Source organism: Cydia pomonella, chromosome 6 (genome assembly GCF_033807575.1).
Source record: "Cydia pomonella isolate Wapato2018A chromosome 6, ilCydPomo1, whole genome shotgun sequence".
NCBI lineage: Eukaryota > Metazoa > Arthropoda > Insecta > Lepidoptera > Tortricidae > Cydia > Cydia pomonella.
The window spans coordinates 12,717,619-12,737,389 of NC_084708.1; the positions used below are offsets into that span (position 1 = coordinate 12,717,619).

At 38.1% G+C, this 19,771-nt stretch overlaps 1 protein-coding gene across 1 annotated transcript in view; it reads right to left on the reverse strand.

The window, feature by feature from the left end:
• Positions 1-19,771, reverse strand: part of LOC133518995 (exostosin-1) — a 39,264-nt gene that overhangs the window by 10,905 nt on the left and 8,588 nt on the right. The window contains exons 4-7 of the mRNA XM_061852833.1: positions 14,735-14,854; positions 6,482-6,664; positions 5,234-5,368; positions 1,881-2,002 (exon numbers count right to left, since the gene is read on the reverse strand). Of these exons, the coding sequence (XP_061708817.1) occupies positions 1,881-2,002; positions 5,234-5,368; positions 6,482-6,664; positions 14,735-14,854 (560 nt within the window). The remainder of the gene's footprint in view (positions 1-1,880; positions 2,003-5,233; positions 5,369-6,481; positions 6,665-14,734; positions 14,855-19,771) is intronic.

Sequence of the window (19,771 nt, forward strand, 5' to 3'; positions counted from 1 at the left end):
AGAGGTTTTATCACACCAAACATAATTTATATATTAAATTATCACATAAATTACATTAATGAATAAACATTACATTTTATCGATTTGATCGCCATCCGTCGAATAGAAATACGAAAATATTAACTTTTTTACATTTTTTTTTTATTGGCTGTTTGTCGATTTCGTGCGCGCCTTTGCCTTGCGCGCGCATTGGAATCGTGCGTAAAAAAAACGAGCCAGCCATTTTCCGTATTTGTCATAAAATTAGAATAGTTTTCCAAGTTTTTAGTTTATATATTGACGAAAATGTCATTTGAAGCATTGAAAATGAAGAACACATAAAATTGACGCTGCCAGTAATACTAATAGAGGCAAGAGCCGAGAACGATAGCCTTTTACCATCAAAATCGAGTGAAAAATATTTGGCGACATATGAAAATCAGCAAAATCGTCCAGTCTTTTTTGGAAAACGTGTTGGTAGCTTACTTCTATGAACTGGCGAATATGTGCCTACAAGCCCAGCACGCTTTGGTGCAATTATTCGATGTTAAAACTGTAAGCCACCATTTTGAAAATTGTACTTTTACTGTTTTGACAAAAAAAGTTTTGTTTTTTCCTCGCAAGTGTGTTGAAAAACGTCGTATGAAACGCGTGTGCATTGGTCATTACCCACATCGGCTTTCTTATTGCGCGGTCGCTTACAGCTCGCGCGCACAATATCGCCTCGTGTGTAATCACCAACTTAGCACACTTGTATCATAATGTACATTTTTGCATTAGTCTCTCTTTTTAGGGTTATGTACCTCAAAAGGAAAAAAACGAAACCCTAATAGGATCACTTTGTTGACCCTCCGTCCGTCTCACGGTGGGCTGGATGGCTCGAAAAGAGGACATTCGCACTTTTTTCAGAAAATAATTTTTTGAAAAATGCTATACGATAGATAATTATATAAGGAACAATAAATGTGGTACACATTTTTTCGAAATAAGGCATATTGACAGCAGAAAAAAATAGAGTCTGTTTTTTTTGTATGGGACCCAAAAATAGGTATCTTGTTTCTCAGAAACTATTAGAGGCCCCGTCTTCTACCTTTCAAGACTTTGTTTTTCTACTTTTATAGAGTAGGAAACGATAAGCAGATTTTTATACAGGTTCTGGTTTTTTTTAGTCCAGTAAAAAGTCCACACATTTTTGATTTTTTCGTTGTTCTTTTTTGGGATTCCACATTATTTTTCGATAGTTTGTCGGCCGGTCGGTCAGCGTCTGTTGGCCAAGACTCTTTATCTCGGGAGCGCGTGGAGGTATCGAGTTGAAATTATATACTCAGGTCTACAGTCCCTTGAAGCTGTGAAAAAATCAAACTTCTAAAGAAAAAAAAAAGACGAATGAAGAGACTAAAGTAAAAAAAGAGACGGCCGTTTAAGCCGCAAAAAAACGTATATTTTTTAGGGTACTTCCCGTTGGCCTAGAACTATGAAATTTGACAAATAATATCGTCTTACACTACAAGCCCAGGGAATGTTCTAAAAATTTGAAAAGAAGAAAAAAAAAAGTTAAATTTAAAAAACACTGAGAGCTAGTCCAAGGGTTATATTGTATGGGAAATTTCATAGTTCACCCTGACTGACGTTGATCAGTCCGCTAATTGTAGTTGGTGCAACTGGCCCTAAAATACCTACTGTTACTTTTATCTTACTTAAATACTTTACTCCCGATTATGACTAGACGATAACTGTAATGATGAGTTACCCAGGATATTAGTGACTATAGAGAGTGTATGACGAGCACGGGCGGAGGGTCGCGTGCTCGCGTGGGTCGCCCGCAGCGCGCCAGCGAATTCAGAAACGACGCGATTACCACTAGATGAATAAAAAGCTGTTTAGAATAATTATATAGTTACCCAGGATAGTGAGTAGTAGCGTCTATGACAAGCACGGGCAGAGGGTCGCGCGGGTCGCCCGCGGCGCGCGCCAGCGACTTTAATGACGGCGCGGCGCGGTCGCTGTCCCACACGATTACCACCTGTCACACACTCACAATTTATTACTCATGTCTTTAATCAATACTCTTCTTTGGAACTTCATCTCAATACTGCAGGAAAGGGTCTACAATTCAAGAAAGTATAATTATTTCGGGCAAAAGTTTCTACACAACATTTCCTATCCTATAAATTTGGTCAATACTTTAAGAGCTGCAGGATGTTGAGATATTTTGGGGGCTCTTAAATTTATCTTAACATCTACATCAACTAAGTTAGTACACCAAGGATGCAGAATTCATTCATGATATCGCATTGAAACCGTTTTAAAATAAAAATACAAAAATCTATTCAAAATAGTAAAATATATGTTTCACACTTAACCGCTAAACCGCTTTAATTCAAAAGTATAGAGATAGTCGGAACCCCAGGAAAGGACTAGTATTTATATCAGTATTCATTCTTTAAAGGGGGGTGGTAGTTTGTATGGAAAATCAATAACCGTTGAACTGATGTAGATGAAATTTGACTTTATTACCTTAAACACCCAAAGTAGAGTAACAATAAATATGACCAATCTTGTAGAAACTTATATCAAAGGTAATCATAATGCTACTCGTACAAATCTTCCAGATACGAGCAAAAATCCTAAAAAAAGGTTCCTTCAATCCCCGACCCACACCCTTAGAACAGCGCTCACCTTCGAGAACGTTTAAGTCTTTTATTATGTTCGTGTGGACACCACAAGGTATAACTGTATCAATTTACAAAATTACGCGAATTATTTCCCCACATTGCGCGTATCGAGCTTAATTTGACGTGGTTACCAGTTATTGAACAAGCTAGATTATGGGGATGTTAAATATGTTAGTATGTATTTAGAGTGAGCATTAATGACGATTAATTTCATGCGGGCCCAAATTTTTTGAGAGGAACTACATATATCGTACTATTACCCTTTTCATTAATAGTTAGACAAAGAGCTACGAGTATATAATAGCTAATAGTAGGATAGTATGTACGCACAGTGCAGACATTTATACATATTTATTTATTTTATTGATAAAAATGTTTACATGACATTACAGTTGAACCAATTCGTCACCTGTCAGCTGTGTGCTTAGCATCCTTAGTTTAAACCAGAGGTTCCCAACTTTTTTTCACTGAGCCCCCCCTTAATAAAAAAATCGTACACTCTGAATTTTTTCCTAATAAAAATTAAACAAAGCGTTTTGTTCACGCTAGCATTGATATAAATAATTACTATTTATGTTAATACAAAATTGCAACCAATTTTTTTATTCTACAGTGTTGGTACAATGTCATCACTACGAATTCTATTTATTTAAGTAACTGCCTTTTTATAATGAATAATTATTATACAATGGATCTTCATTATATTAAAGTGATTAAGGGCGATGTATAATATGATTTCTTCTGACAAAGTTTCAATCGGGATACGATGAAATATTTTTTTTGGCTGCCGTTTTTCAACCTACCGATGGAACGGCAGCTGACGTCCACGAGGGTTCATTATCATTGCCATTAATCACTTTACGAGCCATCGCTCGAAATGCGAGGGCCGATCGCCATTTTGAAATTTAATCCTGTCCTTAGCTCCATCACCATTATGAAACCATTAAAAAAATCCCTGAAGGTAGTAGGCGTTTTACTATGAGATTAATTTATAGAGAGCTCATTGAGCAAAACAGGCCAACAGGTCGCGTTGTCGGGCTCTGAGGGCCATTCTCGGGACGTCCGGAACAAACAGACGCACGCGACCAGAGACAACTTCGGGACAGTCTGACTCCCCACGCAAGGCTCGGCATGCCATGACAAGGAGTTAGTAATTCCGCCTCCTCAAAGGAATTGTACCCGAGGGAGCCGAGAAGATACTTTGGTGGGTACAGGTACGGATAGAATTATGATATTTTTTTATAAAGGAAACATAAAAACGCTTTCTGGACCTTCTCAAGAAGTTAAGCATACGTCGTTTCTTGGGGGTTCCATATGATCGACGAAGTCTCCAGCTTACTCCTTACTAGACCATTGTAAACCATTTTTATAGCCACCGGGTCATGAAAATCGCGGAGGTTTCGGATTACAAAACCCAGCCTTTGAAAGGAGCTCTTAGCGGGAGAAAAAATATGTTCGTGAAAAGTTAGCCGTGCATCGAACACTACGCCCAGATCCTTGACGGAAAAGACACGATTTATCGGCTCTGACCCCAGTATATAATACCCATATATAGCGGAACGAAAGCGCTGGTGGCCTAGCGGTAAGAGCGTGCGACTTGCAATCCGGAGGTCGCGGGTTCAAACCCCAGCTCGTACCAATGAGTTTTTCGGAACTTATGTACGAAATGTTATTTGATATTTACCAGTCGCTTTTCGGTGAAGGAAAACATCGTGAGGAAACCGGACTAATCCCAACAAGGCCTAATTTTACCCTCTGGGTTGGAAGGTCAGATGGCAGTCGCTTTCGTAAAAACTAGTGCCTACGCCAAATCTTGGGATTAGTTGTCAAAGCGGACCCCAAGCTCCCTTGAGCCGTGGCAATATGCCGCCGGACAACGCTAGGAAGAAAGAAAGAAAGAAAGAAGCGGAACAAAAGCGGCTAAATGTACACACACAACATTTGACTGGGTTGAAATAAAGTTTATTGTGCACACTCCCAACGAAACACCAGGTCGATGTCCTCCTTTAACGTCTCGCAATCAGTTCTTTGCCCTATCCTGTATACCAGCTGCTCCAGATCATGATCATACAAGAGACATTGAGCCGCCCGAAGAACCGATTTGAGATCATTAATCATGATTCCGAAAAACAAGGGCCCCAAGATGGAGCCCTGACTCACGCTAGACCGGGTGTGGTAAGGAGTCGAGACAAAACAGCCATGTCGGACGAATTGCTGCCGATCGCGAAGATAGTTGGCAAAAAAGGCTAGTAGCTTGGGAGAGAAACCAATTTCATCAAGTTTCCTAAGCAGCACATCGTTATCCACGCGATCGAAAGCCTTCGAGAAAACGAAATAGATGACATCGACCTGTATACCTCTGTCAAGATGCTGAGCAAGATTGTCAGTCAGTATCAACAGATTCTTGTTGACCGAACGACTTATTGGCCGAAAGCCATGCTGCGCGTCACACAAAAAGGGCCGAACCTGTGAAGATAGAATCCGGTGAAGTATGGACTCAAACAGCTTGCCAAGGGTTGGAAGAACGGCTATGGGTCTGTAATTCTCAACGATATACGGACGGTATGTCGGTACATTACCTTCTCCGCGTGCTCGCTGGCCGCGATGCTGGCCAGCAGGCGGTGCAGCGCGGGCGACGTGGCCTGAACGTAAAGCAGCGCGGTGAACGACGTGCCTGGCGTGGGCGGCGGTGCGGCGTGCGGCACATCGGGCGCCTGTTAAAGAAATAATTAATTATTTAAAATTTGTATGCAAAAAGATGGTAAAGTAAATGTAATCCGTCCAGTAGGTGCTCACTCATGTAGAATTTAGGTACCTATGTGCCTACAGCGACGCATATAGCTTTGTCCACCGCACGCACAGATTTGTCCACCGGTAGCCCTGATCTGGGCTATAACCGCGAAAATCGAAGTTCGTCCATTGCTGGTATTTTCCTCTGTCACTCTAATTACGTCTTAGTGAGAGTAAAAGAGAAAGATCCCGCAATTTGCAAATTTCGATTTTCGCGGTTGGCCCCCTGAACCGAGACTTTGCCAAACATGGCGACGGACATCAGTTGTGATCCGGATTCAACCAGTAATGGTCGTCTGCAACAATGTCTCTTTCTAAACAGAAACTGGCTTATATATGTGGCCGTTTTATATGTATCGAAGAAAGGAAACGGAGAAGAGTTCGAGTAAAGCAATGGCTAGCAAAACGACCACTATATAGCCATATGAACCTACTTAAAGATATATCGATTCATGAACCTGTCGATTTTTAATTTTTTTTAAAGAATGTATGAATCAGCCTTCGAGTCAACCTGATGCTCTATAAAACTTATCCAAAACACTTTGTTTTCACTAAAAGCCATTTTAAATGAGCGCGTGCGTACTGCCGTGCCGTAGCGTTAGAGCGCAACTGAGGTGCGATCCGGCGGACACATCCGTTACTACACACAGGCGCGCAGTCGGCTCTCGGATCTATCTACTCCGTGTCCGGTCCGTTAGTTTTGAGCACGGACTGCGGACAGACATTGGGCAGGCAAATCCGTGTCTATTTCTCACCATACATTGACGGATATGTCCGCCAAACAGATCTGACGGATAAAGCTATGTGTGTATGGCTAACTTATAGCTTAAAGACGCTGGGCGAACGGGCGTGACTACAAGGAAACTTCTCGCGCGAGTCATCAAAAGTAGCCGTCGTGCTCAGCGCCTTTCCAGCATTCCTATAGTGACACATGTACCTGGAGCTGCGGGATAGGCCCTGGCCGGCGTGCCCAAACCGCCCGGCCAGCTGTCCCACTCTAGCGGCTGCATCGCTTATTCTTGTAGTGACGCACGTACCTGGAGTGGAGCGGGCGGGGCGGGCGTGGGGCGGGGCGGGGGGGGGGCGGGCGCGCCGCGCGGGAGCTGCGCGCGCGAGTCCCCGTACGTAGCCGGCGAGCCCAGAGCGCCCGGCCAGCTGTTCCACACGAGAGCCTCGCGCTGCCGCGACGTGCGGTGCATTAGCACGCGCTCAAATATTATCTGACGAAATAAATCAAAGTGATAATATAGTATTTTATGCAACAGTTGTATAAGAAGGGTCAAAAAAGGCGAGTGGCGTGAGTTACAATGTGAGCCGGAGCCGAAGGCGTAGGCGAACATTGTAAAGGAATACGCCACGAGAATTTTTTGACCTACTTATACAACGCTGCATACAATATTTTTCCTACGAGTCAACAAAAATAAATCTTAATTTAGGTAAACAAATTACAGCAAAAGTATATAGCCAAGACGCGCGAGCATACCTTGTTACGCGCCCGGCCCGCCCCGGGCCGCGGCCGGCCGGTCAGCGACACCTCCTCGTAACTCATGAGGCCCTGGTACTTGCTACTTGCTAAATTAATTTTTTAGACAGTTTTTTCTCAATTTTGGCCACCGTAGCCTACGGAGATTAATAAGCAACGCTAAGCGGTCTTCGTAGTCTATGGGTGTTGCTATATTACGGGTGTCACATGCGTGTTTCTGACTTATGAAGTAATTATTTTTACTATGCAACCAAATGAATATTTTGTAAGTTGGCAGCAATGCACTTAGTTTAAAACTGTATTCGTTTTGGTTTTGTTAGGTTGGTAGCCATTAATCGCAGTAACGTTATAGCTTATAAAAGCACAAGAGCTTTTATGAGGAATAGACAATATAGACTTTTCTTGAAATCTTTTATGTATGTTCTTATATTCGTGTTAATGAATGCATAAATGACAGATAACAGTAGAGGAGTAGGAAATAGTATTTTATGCAACAGTTGTATAAGAAGGGTCAAAAAAGGCGTGTGGCGTGAGTTATAATATTTTTCCTACGAGTCAACAAAAATAAATCTTAATTTAGGTAAACAAAGCAAAAGTATATTAGCCAAGACGCGCGAGCATACCTTGTTACGCGCCCAGCCCGCCCCGGGCCGCGGCCGGCCGATCAGCGACACCTCGTAACTCATGAGGCCCTGGTACTTGCTACTTGCTAAATTAAATTGTTGGACAGTTTTTTTCTCAATTTTGGCCACCGTAGCCTACGGAGACTAACAAGCAACGCTAAGCGGTCTTCGTAGTTTATGGGTGTTGCTATATTACGGGTGTCACATGCGTGTTTCTGACTTATGAAGTAATTATTTTTACTATGCAACCAAATGAATATTTTGTAAGTTGGCAGCAATGCACTTAGTTTAAAACTGTATTCGTTTTGGTTTTGTTAGGTTGGTAGCCATTAATCGCAGTAACGTTATAGCGATTAAAAGCAGAAGAGCTTTTATGAGGAATAGACAATATAGACTTTTCTTGAAACCTTTTATGTATGTTCTTATATTCGTGTTAATGAATGCATAAATGACAGATAACAGTAGAGATGTAGGAAAATGTTCTAACGTTACTATTGGTAGGTATACCACTAGAGTGTTCGGACGCACTCGACTCACTTGCAAGCCGAGCTTGTGACAAACGTTTTATTTGTTTTCCTACTCCTCTACTGTTATCTGTCATTTATGCATTCATTAACACGAATATAAGAACATACATAAAAGATTTCAAGAAAAGTCTATATTGTCTATTCCTCATAAAAGCTCTTGTGCTTTTATAAGCTATTGTTACTGCGATTAATGGCTACCAACCTAACAAAACCAAAACGAATACAGTTTTAAACTAAGTGCATTGATGCCAACTTACAAAATATTCATTTGGTTGCATAGTAAAAATAATTACTTCATAAGTCAGAAACACGCATGTGACACCCGTAATATAGCAACGCCCATAGACTACGAAGACCGCTTAGCGTTGCTTGTTAGTCTCCGTAGGCTACGGTGGCCAAAATTGAGAAAAAACTGTCCAAAATAGTACATTACGATACAAGTGCGAAAAATAGGAAATTACCTATTCGCACATGTATCGTACAACGTTTTACAGTACATATGGCCCTTTAAATGTTCGACACAGTAACGTAATATGCTACTTTTCGCACTAGTGCTATAAAGTAGCCCCATATGTACTGTAAAATTAATTTAGCAAGTAGCAAGTACCAGGGCCTCATGAGTTACGAGGAGGTGTCGCCGACCGGCCGGCCGCGGCCCGGGGCGGGCCGGGCGCGTAACAAGGTATGCTCGCGCGTCTTGGCTATATACTTTTGCTGTAATTTGTTTACCTAAATTAAGATTTATTTTTGTTGACTCGTAGGAAAAATATTGTATGCAACGTTGTATAAGTAGGTCAAAAAATTCTCGTGGCGTAGTCCTTTACAATGTTCGCCTACGCCTTCGGCTCCGGCTCACATTGTAACTCACGCCACTCGCCTTTTTTGACCCTTCTTATACAACTGTTGCATAAAATACTATTTCCTACTCCTCTACTGTTATCTGTCATTTATGCATTCATTAACACGAATATAACAATAGAGAAGGTAGAAAAGTATAGGTATTTGGGCTGCTGGCTGAACGAGGACTGGGACATGGAGCAGGAAATACGTGTCAGGGTAGAGATTGCGCGAAACGCCTTTATAAAAATGCAGTCTATATACACTAATAAGGATATCAACCTAAGACTTCGTTGGAGACTTGTAAAGTGCTATGTACTATCAGTGCTTTTCTACGGCTGCGAAACTTGGACTCTGAATAAAGCGATGGAAGAGAAAATAGACGCATTCGAAATGTGGCTATATAGGCGCATGCTAAAAATATCCTGGACCGATAGAGTTACGAATGTGGAAGTACTAAAAATAATGGAGAAAAAGTTGGAGGTTTTGGTTACGGTGAAAAAAAGGAAAATATCTTATTTTGGACATATATACAAAAATGACAAATATAATATACTACAACTAATATTGGAAGGAAAAATTGATGGCAAGAGGGGAAGGGGAAGAAGGAGGTTCATCTGGCTTGACAATATTAAGAAATGGACGAACGTGAATAACGCAGCCATACTGGCAAGAATGGCCAAGAGCAGAAGCGAGATGGCAAAGGTGGTCGCCGACGTCCGTTAGGGCATGGCAAATAAAGAAGAAGAACACGAATATAAGAACATACATTAAAGGTTTCAAGAAAAGTCTATATTGTCTATTCCTCATAACAGCTCTTGTGCTTTTAATCGCTATAACGTTACTGCGATTAATGGCTACCAACCTAACAAAATCAAAACGAATACAGTTTTAAACTAAGTGCATTGCTGCCAACTTACAAAATATTCATTTGGTTGCATAGTAAAAACAATCACTTCATAAGTCAGAAACACGCAAGTGACACCCGTAATATAGCAACACCCATAGACTATGAAGACCGCTTAGCGTTGCTTGTTAGTCACCGTGCCCAAAATCGAGAAAAAACTATCCAAAAATTTAATTTAACAAGTAGCAAGTACCAGGGCCTCATGAGTTACGAGAAGGTGTCGCTGACCGGCCGGCCGCGGCCCGGGGCGGGCCGGGCGCGTAACAAGGTATGCTCGCGCGTCTTGGCTATATACTTTTGCTTTGTTTGCCTAAATTAAGATTTATTTTTGTTGACTCGTAGGAAAAGTATTGTATACAACGTTGTATAAGTAGGTCAAAAAATGCTCGTGGCGTATTCCTTTAAAATGTTCGCCTACGCCTTCGGCTCCGGCTCGCATTGTAACTCACGCCACTCGCCTTTTTTGACCCTTATTATACAACTGTTGCATAAAATACTATTATCTACACACATATGATAAACCTTCTATGGTGCCTTAAAAATCCGTAAATAATGGGCAACATTACGAAGAAATTTGTTGTAACATAAACTGTTATGTTACAACAAATTTCTTATCTGTAAAAATGTTGTAATTGCTTCATTACTACATCAAAATCGATTTGGTATTGACATTCAAATTTCGAACATCTCAAAAAAAAAAGGAATTCGATTAGACCTCTATTCTAATATCAGTCGAGATGCCTTTTTGTTCGACATGAAATGTAAATTGCATACAATTTTGACAAATCTTACAATTTAGTTTGTATCGAACGATACGGAAATAAGCCCCCCCCCCCCCCCAACTCTAGTTTGTCTCTGAATTAAAAAACTACGAGTTCGTGACATGCGTGAAAAAAGTTATCATTTACCGCCATTTGTCGTACTTACAGTTTATCTCTTAATTAATTTTAAGTATACAATGAGTTTGTTTAGTTGTTTTTTAAAGTAACTTTAGCAAAAGTTTCGTTAAAAATGAGCGATAAACATATTTCCGAAACGCTGCCACATATCCGCGTGTTCCGCCAAAAGAGCAACGATGCCTCAATGTTGGCTATAATGTGGGTTAGTGAATATATCATAGAAAGTTTATAATATGTGTGTAGATAAAATAGTGCATGTAACTCTACATAATTAGGCATTAAAACACTCATGTGGTCCTTTTAAACCCACACTTGTGTTTTAATGCCTTTCATTATGTAGCAGTCACATAACCTGCTATTATTAATTATAATTAAATGTTAAAATTACAATTTAACAAATCTCTACTAAACTGTATTAAGTTTGACTGTAGAGTCAAGTATCAATCTCTTTTTATACGTATTTCTATTATTATATTATGTAATGTACAGTAATTACTGTAATTAGTCTAAGAGTTACATGAAAATAAAGTTTGCGTAAGTAGTGTAGGTATATCCAAAATGCTCTATAGGGAAGAGAATCGCTTATAGAGCATCCAAGAGATATCTTATTAAACGTATCATATAAGAAATAGTCGTAAATATAATTTAATACTTCAGGATACAAACATTTCGTGCAATTGTATTTACCAACAGGTCTTTAACACAAACCCCCTCAAGAACAAATTGTCACGCAAAGCAGCTCGGTCTGTGAACATGCTTAGCACAAGACAAGGCAAAACCATGTTCACATGCGTGAAGGCGTAAATTTCCACGCTCGCCTCCAAGCTCGTTCTGTGTGGAACGCGCCTGATATGAATGTGCATAAAGACGGTTTTTTTTAATATAAAGAAAACTTTTTAAAACTTCAGTGACAGTCAGGATGGCGGGTGTACCTAAATCAAAATAAACAATATTACATTACGATACAAGTGCGAAAAATAGGAAATTCGAAACGAGTGGCGATAAATTAAAACACGACCGAAGGGAGTGTTTTAAATCGACACGAGTTGCGAATTACCTATTCGCACATGTATCGTACAACGTTTTACAGTACATATGGCCCTTTAAATGTTCGACACAGTAACATAATATGCTACTTCTCGCACTAGTGCTATAAAGTAGCCCCATATGTACTGTAAAAACTGTTTTATAGCTCGATAGCTCTTATAGCCACCTCTGAGGTGAATCATCTTTATTTTTCTAAGTTTCTTTGAATTGTTGGGATAAATCGTGATTAGACCGTCCTAAATTTTGTATGAGTAACCTAGGAACTTTTTTCCCCAAAATCTTGTTATTTGTCCCAGACCTCTTAATTAGTTTGTATTTTCCTGTCCGCTGATAGTCTCCTTGTAACGTTTTATGACCCTACGAATACTAGCTTTCAGCATCTTAAGCGACTTGGACTGTCTTTGTCCGGGATCGATAAGAATTTTCGAAGTATTTGTGCACGATCAATTTCCTGTTCTCAATCTTCATGGTCGAAAACTTTAAAATGCATAAAGCTAGAGAAATAATATTTTCACCATTAATACTTTGAAGATTGAACTGTAATTGTCAATGTTTTTCCCGCCATGGAATTATTATTTTTTAAACATTGCTAATTATGTGCCAATTCTATATGAACAGAACCCGTACTTTTCATGCCATTGACAGAAAAATGACGTCACGCTACATAGAGTATGATTCCAATTAATATTTTCGTAGTAATTAATCATTTATCAACCTCTTTACGTAAGTTATACTTGACAATGAGTACAGAAACTTCTAACTGACTTTCATGTTATTGTCACTCAAATAAATAATAGATTATTAATTTATTAAATATTACATATTTTTGAATTTTAACAGCGTAACAAGCTTTTATTCTCGTAACAAGTATTTATTTTGATACCCGTCAATAAGTAAGTTATCTAAATTTGTAGTATTGTAAAACAACTTCCTGTATGTTAAATTACGTCATTTTTGCGTCAACGGCATGAAAAGTACGGGCCCTGTATATGAACTAAGCTTTATGCACTTTTCTGGCTTGAGACCATTGTAATTGTTGTAAATATTCGGTTACCTGCAAGCTGCAGGCACCATTTAGTACAGCAAAATATATACTGACTCCACCGTGAATCTATATATTGCAGATTGGTACATTTGTCAGGAAACACATGCATATACCGGGTGTGGCCTGTAACACAAGAAAAAAATTAAACTGTAGGCTGTACTCCTCAAACTAAACAACATTTGCTCAGCAACTTTGAAAAATAAATTGTATATTTATTTTTAGAACGTTTTAAAGTTTATTTTAAGACGCAATGTATTGCGAATTTTGCTATGTTTAAAGCGTGACAAGCAACGTCAATTACACTGATGACAGTGTACATTGAATATAATATATAAATATTAATTTTGTATGAAAAATAGAAAGTCTAAACACTTCATCATTTTTAAAAGTCGCTGAACAAATGTTGGTTAGTTTGAGAAGTACAGCCTACATTTAATTTTTTTACTCGTGTTACAGGCCACACCCGATATATGTTCATATACGAAAAAAGCACTCGCACCAAAACATATTAGCACTCCCTCAATCGAAGTTTTCTATTTATAGAAACAAATATTTCTATTTATAGAAAGTGTTTTTATATTTTTTTTATTTTAATTTGTTTACTGTTTTATTTTATTCGGATACGTAGTTATTATTATTATTGTTGTTATTATGTTGTGACGATCTTTTTGTGAATGCATTTTATTTTGACATGTAAAATATAATGTACATTTCCAATAAGAAATATATGAATCTAATCTAATCTATTTAAACATCTATAAACAAATTCCATACTACAGATAAATTCAAATATATTACTTATTATATTCAACTTATTTGCCATTTTTTTTTCTTCAGTCTACTTTACACTAACTTCTACCCCGTATCCCATAAATTTCCAGGTATCAATAACAATATGCCGCAGGGGGATAGTTTTATTTTATTTTAAGTCTAGTTTTATTTATTTTTAGATCTAGGTTTTTAAGTTTTGTAGTTTAGTTTTTAGTATATTTACCAAATTAAATACGACGTATTGATTGAATTTATAAGTTAAAAAAAAAAAAAAAAAAAAAAAAAAAAAAAAAAAAAAAAAAAAAAAAAAAAAAAAAAAAAAAAAATGTCATAAATAATTATTAAGAATCAGAAATTAGAGTTAAGTAAAAAAACATCGACATAGACAATGCTTATCAGAAATATTTTGAAAGTATAGTTTAAAAATATGTTTTTCTGCACACTTTAAACTTATAGCCAGTTCCAAGAAACATGGTTTTATGCAAACTCGATCAACTAACACTAATCTTATAAGCTACACGGAATATCTTAGCTTTGCATTTAATATCCGTACCCAAATAAACTCTATTTAACACAGATTTTGCAAAGTATTTGATAATGTAGATCACAAAATTCTTTACACTAAAGCCGAACACATTGGATCGCACGGATCACTTATTAGATGGCTAAAATGTTACCTCCAAAATCGCTCACAACTCGTTAACGTCCGCAGCTATTAGTTTCTTCCATTCTTGGCTAGTTCTAGTGTACCACAGGGATCCAATCTAGGCCCTCTTTTGTTTCTTATATTTTGTCAATGTTTTATTTTAGATACATTAGCATACGCCGATGATCTAAAATATTTGCTATGCCCATTGACATATGTATATATAAGGACGGGCCTTACGGGCAGTAAGAATGGTGCTAGTACAGTGGTGTCACTCACGAATTCGAGCTAATCATGCAGTCCGTAAGGCCCGTCCATAGACACGTATGTCAATGGCCATGCCCTACCAGGGTATCAGCACCTCTTACTTTGCAAATACCATGTGAAATCTAATGTACATGTTTTTTTTTTATTTATTTAGAAAACAAACAGCCTTGCAGCAAACATGCAAATAAAAAATACTAAATAATAAAAGAAGAGAAAATACCCATTAGGAAATACTTACTTCTATGGTTGTGAAGACAATTTTTTCTATAGAAGAAAAATATTGCTCCCATAATAATTGAGTTTGCTGTCGCAGTGCGAGGATGCGCTCGGGCGACACCGTCCGCACCAGTTCCGGCACCTACCAGCAGAAATACACAAAAGTATTGGTTGGTGTAAAATACAATTTTATTTGTTATTTGTAAAGCATGCAAGCAGTTGCAATAACTGATAATGCCTGTATCCTAACCAGTGTCATCTGAACAAAGTTATCAGTCGAAAACTAAACTGTCGCGACGGACATGTCGTGAGACATACTAACATTTAACGTCGTGAACGCTGCTGGAACTAGCAGTGCTTGAGAAAGGAGACCTAGGCTCTCTAAAACACGTGAGTGTAAAATTAGTTTAAAATTTTCAGTGTTGAGTAGAATTTAATATAAATAAATAAAATCATTGCTACGCGGAAAGAATTAGCCGTCAATCCTCAGCCTACCTACCATTCTTCGGCGGAGGACTTATGGCTCACTTTATTAGTTAATAATGGAACGATTAAGCTACATTTATGTGTTGTTTACTTATGCAAACAAGGGCAGGGCTATTCTTTTTCTAGTCAGCTTTCTAACTTTCTTGATAAACTTGGGGAAGTAATAACTAATAATCCTGAAGATAAATTCCTAATTATAGGTGATTTTAATCTAAGTAGCACTGTGTGGACGTCAAGTAACCGACATTTGTTGCCATCTAATTATACTTCCATAGATGAGTGCAATTTGATCGATGAGCTAAATTATCTTGATTTGTACCAGTATAACGGAGTGTCTAACATATATGGTAAGATATTGGATCTTGTGTTATGTAATGACGTAGTGACTGTGTGTGAGTGCCAGAACTCGCTTGTACCCATAGACCCTTATCACAAGGCATTAAGCATTTATTTAACATTCGTTTCTTGTACATCTCTAAAATCCGCACCTGTCATGAAATACTTTTATAACAAACCCAATTATGATTTAATTAATCTAGACCTTTTAGAGACAGACTGGGAGGTCTAGGTTCTCTAGCCGTACTTTTGACCAGTGTATTGATTATTTTTATTCTAAATTTAAAGAGTTAAGAGAAAGGTATGTCCCTCATAAGTTGATTTCCAAAAGCTCGTACCCAGTTTAGTATTCATCCTCGCTAAAAAAAGCCATCAAAGAAAAACATAAGTATCATCGTAGATTTAAGTTATATGGTAACAAGTGTGATTTGCTATCCTTTGAGTGTCAGAGGGAAAGAGTTAGGCGTATGGAAAAACGATGTTTCTTAAATTATATTGAAACGATTGAAAATAATATGAGTAAAAATCCAAAGCTATTTTGGTCTTTTATAAAATCTCGTTCTTTGGAATACCAAGTTGTATGCGTTATGGTGGTGTTACTATGAATTCAGGGATTGATATTTGCAATGCGTTTTCTGATTATTTTAAAGCGAAGCAAGAGATCCGCATGGTTGTAGCAACGTTAATAAATATACCGACTCGGCTAGTGATATAGCCAGTATCTCTGTTGATGGTGACTTGGTTACCCAACTGCTGCTAAGCCTTGATCCTAATAAATCAGCTGGCCCTGATCAGGTGCCAGCCTTGTTTTACATAAACTGCACCAAAGCATTAACCAAACCCATTTCACTACTGTTCCATCGGTCATTCGCGGAATGTACCTTTCCCGCGATCTGGAAATCGGCTTTCATAACTCCAGTTTTCAAAAAAGGTTCAAAAACAGATGTTTCGAATTATAGACTGATTTCTAAATTATGTATTTTGGCCAAGGTATTAGAAAGAATAGTACACATGCAGATTTCGTCAGCATTAAGAAATTGTATAGATAACACTCAACATGGTTTCATACAACGTAGGTTCACTCTGAGTCGATGGACAATGGTCATCAGGTGGATGTTATCTATACAGATTACAGTAAAGCTTTCGATCGTATTGACCATGATATTCTATTATCTAACCTTTACTTGATTGGTATTAGAGGGGATCTCTTAAGATGGTTTAAGTCGTACATAAAAAATCGGTGCCAGTCGGTGGTGATTAATAATTATATGTCGAGCTGGGTATCTATACCAAGTGGAGTCCCCCAAGGGTCTTTATTGGGCCCACTTCTATTTAACATCTTTGTTAACCACATAAGTAGCTGCTTCCAGTTCTCTAAGTTACTCAGCTTTGCTAACGACATGAAAATTTTTGCTAAAATTAGCTCACCGGCTGATGCATGTGCACTACAATCTGATCTAAGAAGGCTGGATACCTATTGTATTATATACAAATTAGATTTGAACCCCACTAAATGTTTTACAGTAACCTTCTCTCGTAAATTAAATAACATTTGTACCCCATATTCACTAAAAAGTAACGTTCTTCAGCGAGTAGGAAGCATGAGCGATTTAGATATTATTCATGACTCCAAACTTATTTTTAGTGAGCACATTGTTAATATAGTAGGTAAAGCTTCCAGGTCACTTGGTTTTGTAATGCGTAGTTCAGTTTGTTTTACCCGTCTTAAAACTCTGAAAATCTTGTATTGCGTTAACATGAGAAGCAAACTAGAATACGCATCTCAAATATGGAATCCTCAGTATCAAATTTATGTTGATAGGGTTGAGAGATTACAGTCAAAATTTATAAAATTTCTTTGTTATAAAATACGAGTCAACTATAGTTCTATCGACTATCTCAAGCTGTGCAAGAAACATCATTTGATCCCACTTGTTAAGCGCCGTGAAATTGCAGACATAGTGTACTTAGTCAATATTATTAAAGGTAATGTAGGTTGTCCAAATTTGCTTAATAAGATCTCTTTTAATATTCCGTCAAGGAGGCTAAAGCATTTTCGTCCCATTAGTAATTACCAAGCTACTACTAGGTATAGGAAAAACAGTTTCATATGCAGGGCAGGCATGAGTTTAAATAAAGTTTCTATAAATTGTGATATCGACATATATAAAGATAGCATAGCAGTAATAAAAAAAAAATTAATTAGACACTTCATGCGTGACAATAATTCTGGCGCAGGACAGGGCTCGGTGCATTATTGAATATGTACAGGATTTAACTACTTTTTTCTTTTTAGGGTTCCGTAGTCAACTAGGAACCCTTATAGTTTCGCCATGTCTGTCTGTCTGTCCGAGGCTTTGCTCCGTGATCGTTAGTGCTAGAAAGCTGAAATTCGGCATGGATATATAAATCAAGCAAGCCGACAAAGTCGTACAATAAAATCTAAAAATTTAATTTTTTTGAGGGTACCTCCCCTACACGTAAAGTGGGGATGAATTTTTTTTTTTTGCTTCAACCCTACAGTGTGGGGTATCGTTGGAAAGGGCTTTCAAAACTAATAGAGGTCTTCAACAAACATTTTTTGATAAAGTGAATATATTCCGAGATAATCGCTCCGAAAGAAAAAAAAATGTGTCCCCCCCCCCTCTAACTTTTGAACCATAGGTCAAAAAAATATGAAAAAAATCGTGGAAGTAAAGCTTAAGAAAGACTTTAAATGAAAACTATAGCGGACATGATCAGTTTAGCTGTTTTTGAGTTATCGCAAAAAGTTTCCCCTTCATAGTAAAAAGACTTTAATTAGGTACTGATTATGCAAATTTGCCTACTCGTATTTGTTTAACTCGCGTTTCATCCCTTGTTTAACAATTTACTATACTTTAAGCTCCAGTTTAGCTTATTGTGACAGAAGAGTAACTACGGAACCCTACACTGAGCATGGCCCGACATGCTCTTGGCCGAGTTTTTTTAATTTATTTTTGTAAAAATGAATCATACGAGTATATATATAGATCTGTTCTTATGCTGTAGGAAGTTGTATGTGTAAATTAAGATGGGCAAAAACTTTTTATAACTTATTTTATTTCTGGAAGCTAGAGACCCTGCAATTGGCTCTGTAATTCTATTGGAAGTTCTAGATATATATATATAGCGCTGTTGGTTTTCCATATACTAAATATATATATATTTATATTTCGGGGATCTCGGAAACGGCTTTACCGATTTCGATGAAATTTTCTATATGGAGGTTTTCGGGGGCAAAAAATCGATCTAGCTAGGTCTTATCTCCGGGAAAACGCGCATTTCTGAGTTTTTATGTGTTTTCCGAGCAAAGCTCGGTTTCCCAGATATATATGTTGTTGTCTAAGGATCTACAACACAAGCCTTATTGAGTTCTCGTTAATGTCAAGGGTGCATCCCTGAGCTTAAATTAAGTAACTTGCTCAAACACCCCTGTATTCTAATTAACTACATTTCAGAAATACTCAATAATTTATTATTATCCGATAAGGCCCTTACGAGCGTGTACACTTGTCTTAGGGCCTGTTTACATATTGAGTAGTGTTTGGTACGAGTTTATACATTTGCTACTAAATGTAAGCACAGAATAAATAATAGTACTACCGTACAGAAAGGAAACTTCCTACAAAGCCGAAGTTTGACAGTGATTCAGGCCCGAATCATGTTGTCCCTTTCTATTGTACGGAACCATCCCTTTCGGCTATTTAGGGTTGTCAAAATTCATGATATGTCACAGTTTTTATCTGTATCGGACTGTTTTGCTTTTTTTTGATATTTTAGTTTTTTCAGCGCTAGAGCACTTGAAACATCGCAAAAACGGCCTAATTGACTAGGCCGCGAAGATAAGTATGTTATACAAAACTGATATACATTAGCCCAAAAAGCAAAGGAGTCCGACATAGATAATTTTATTAGGTACCATTTAAGATTTCAAAACTCCGTGATTGGTTATGTTTTGGAGCAGGGAACAGTCGAGTACGAAACCTTAATGTTTGAGATTACGCACGATGTTTCACCGAAACTGCAGTCCTTATCGCACTATTTTTAGGAGCCGCTCGGCGACGGATATTTTCACCTAAAATTCGGAAATCTGAGAAGGGCCTCAACTCTCCTATTCTCTTAAGGCTGCACCCGACGCCAACGGCCTCGCGCGTTTGGGCGAGAGAGACTCATACCCCTCACCGCTCCACTGGCTGCAAAAGATCGAGTGGGCAGA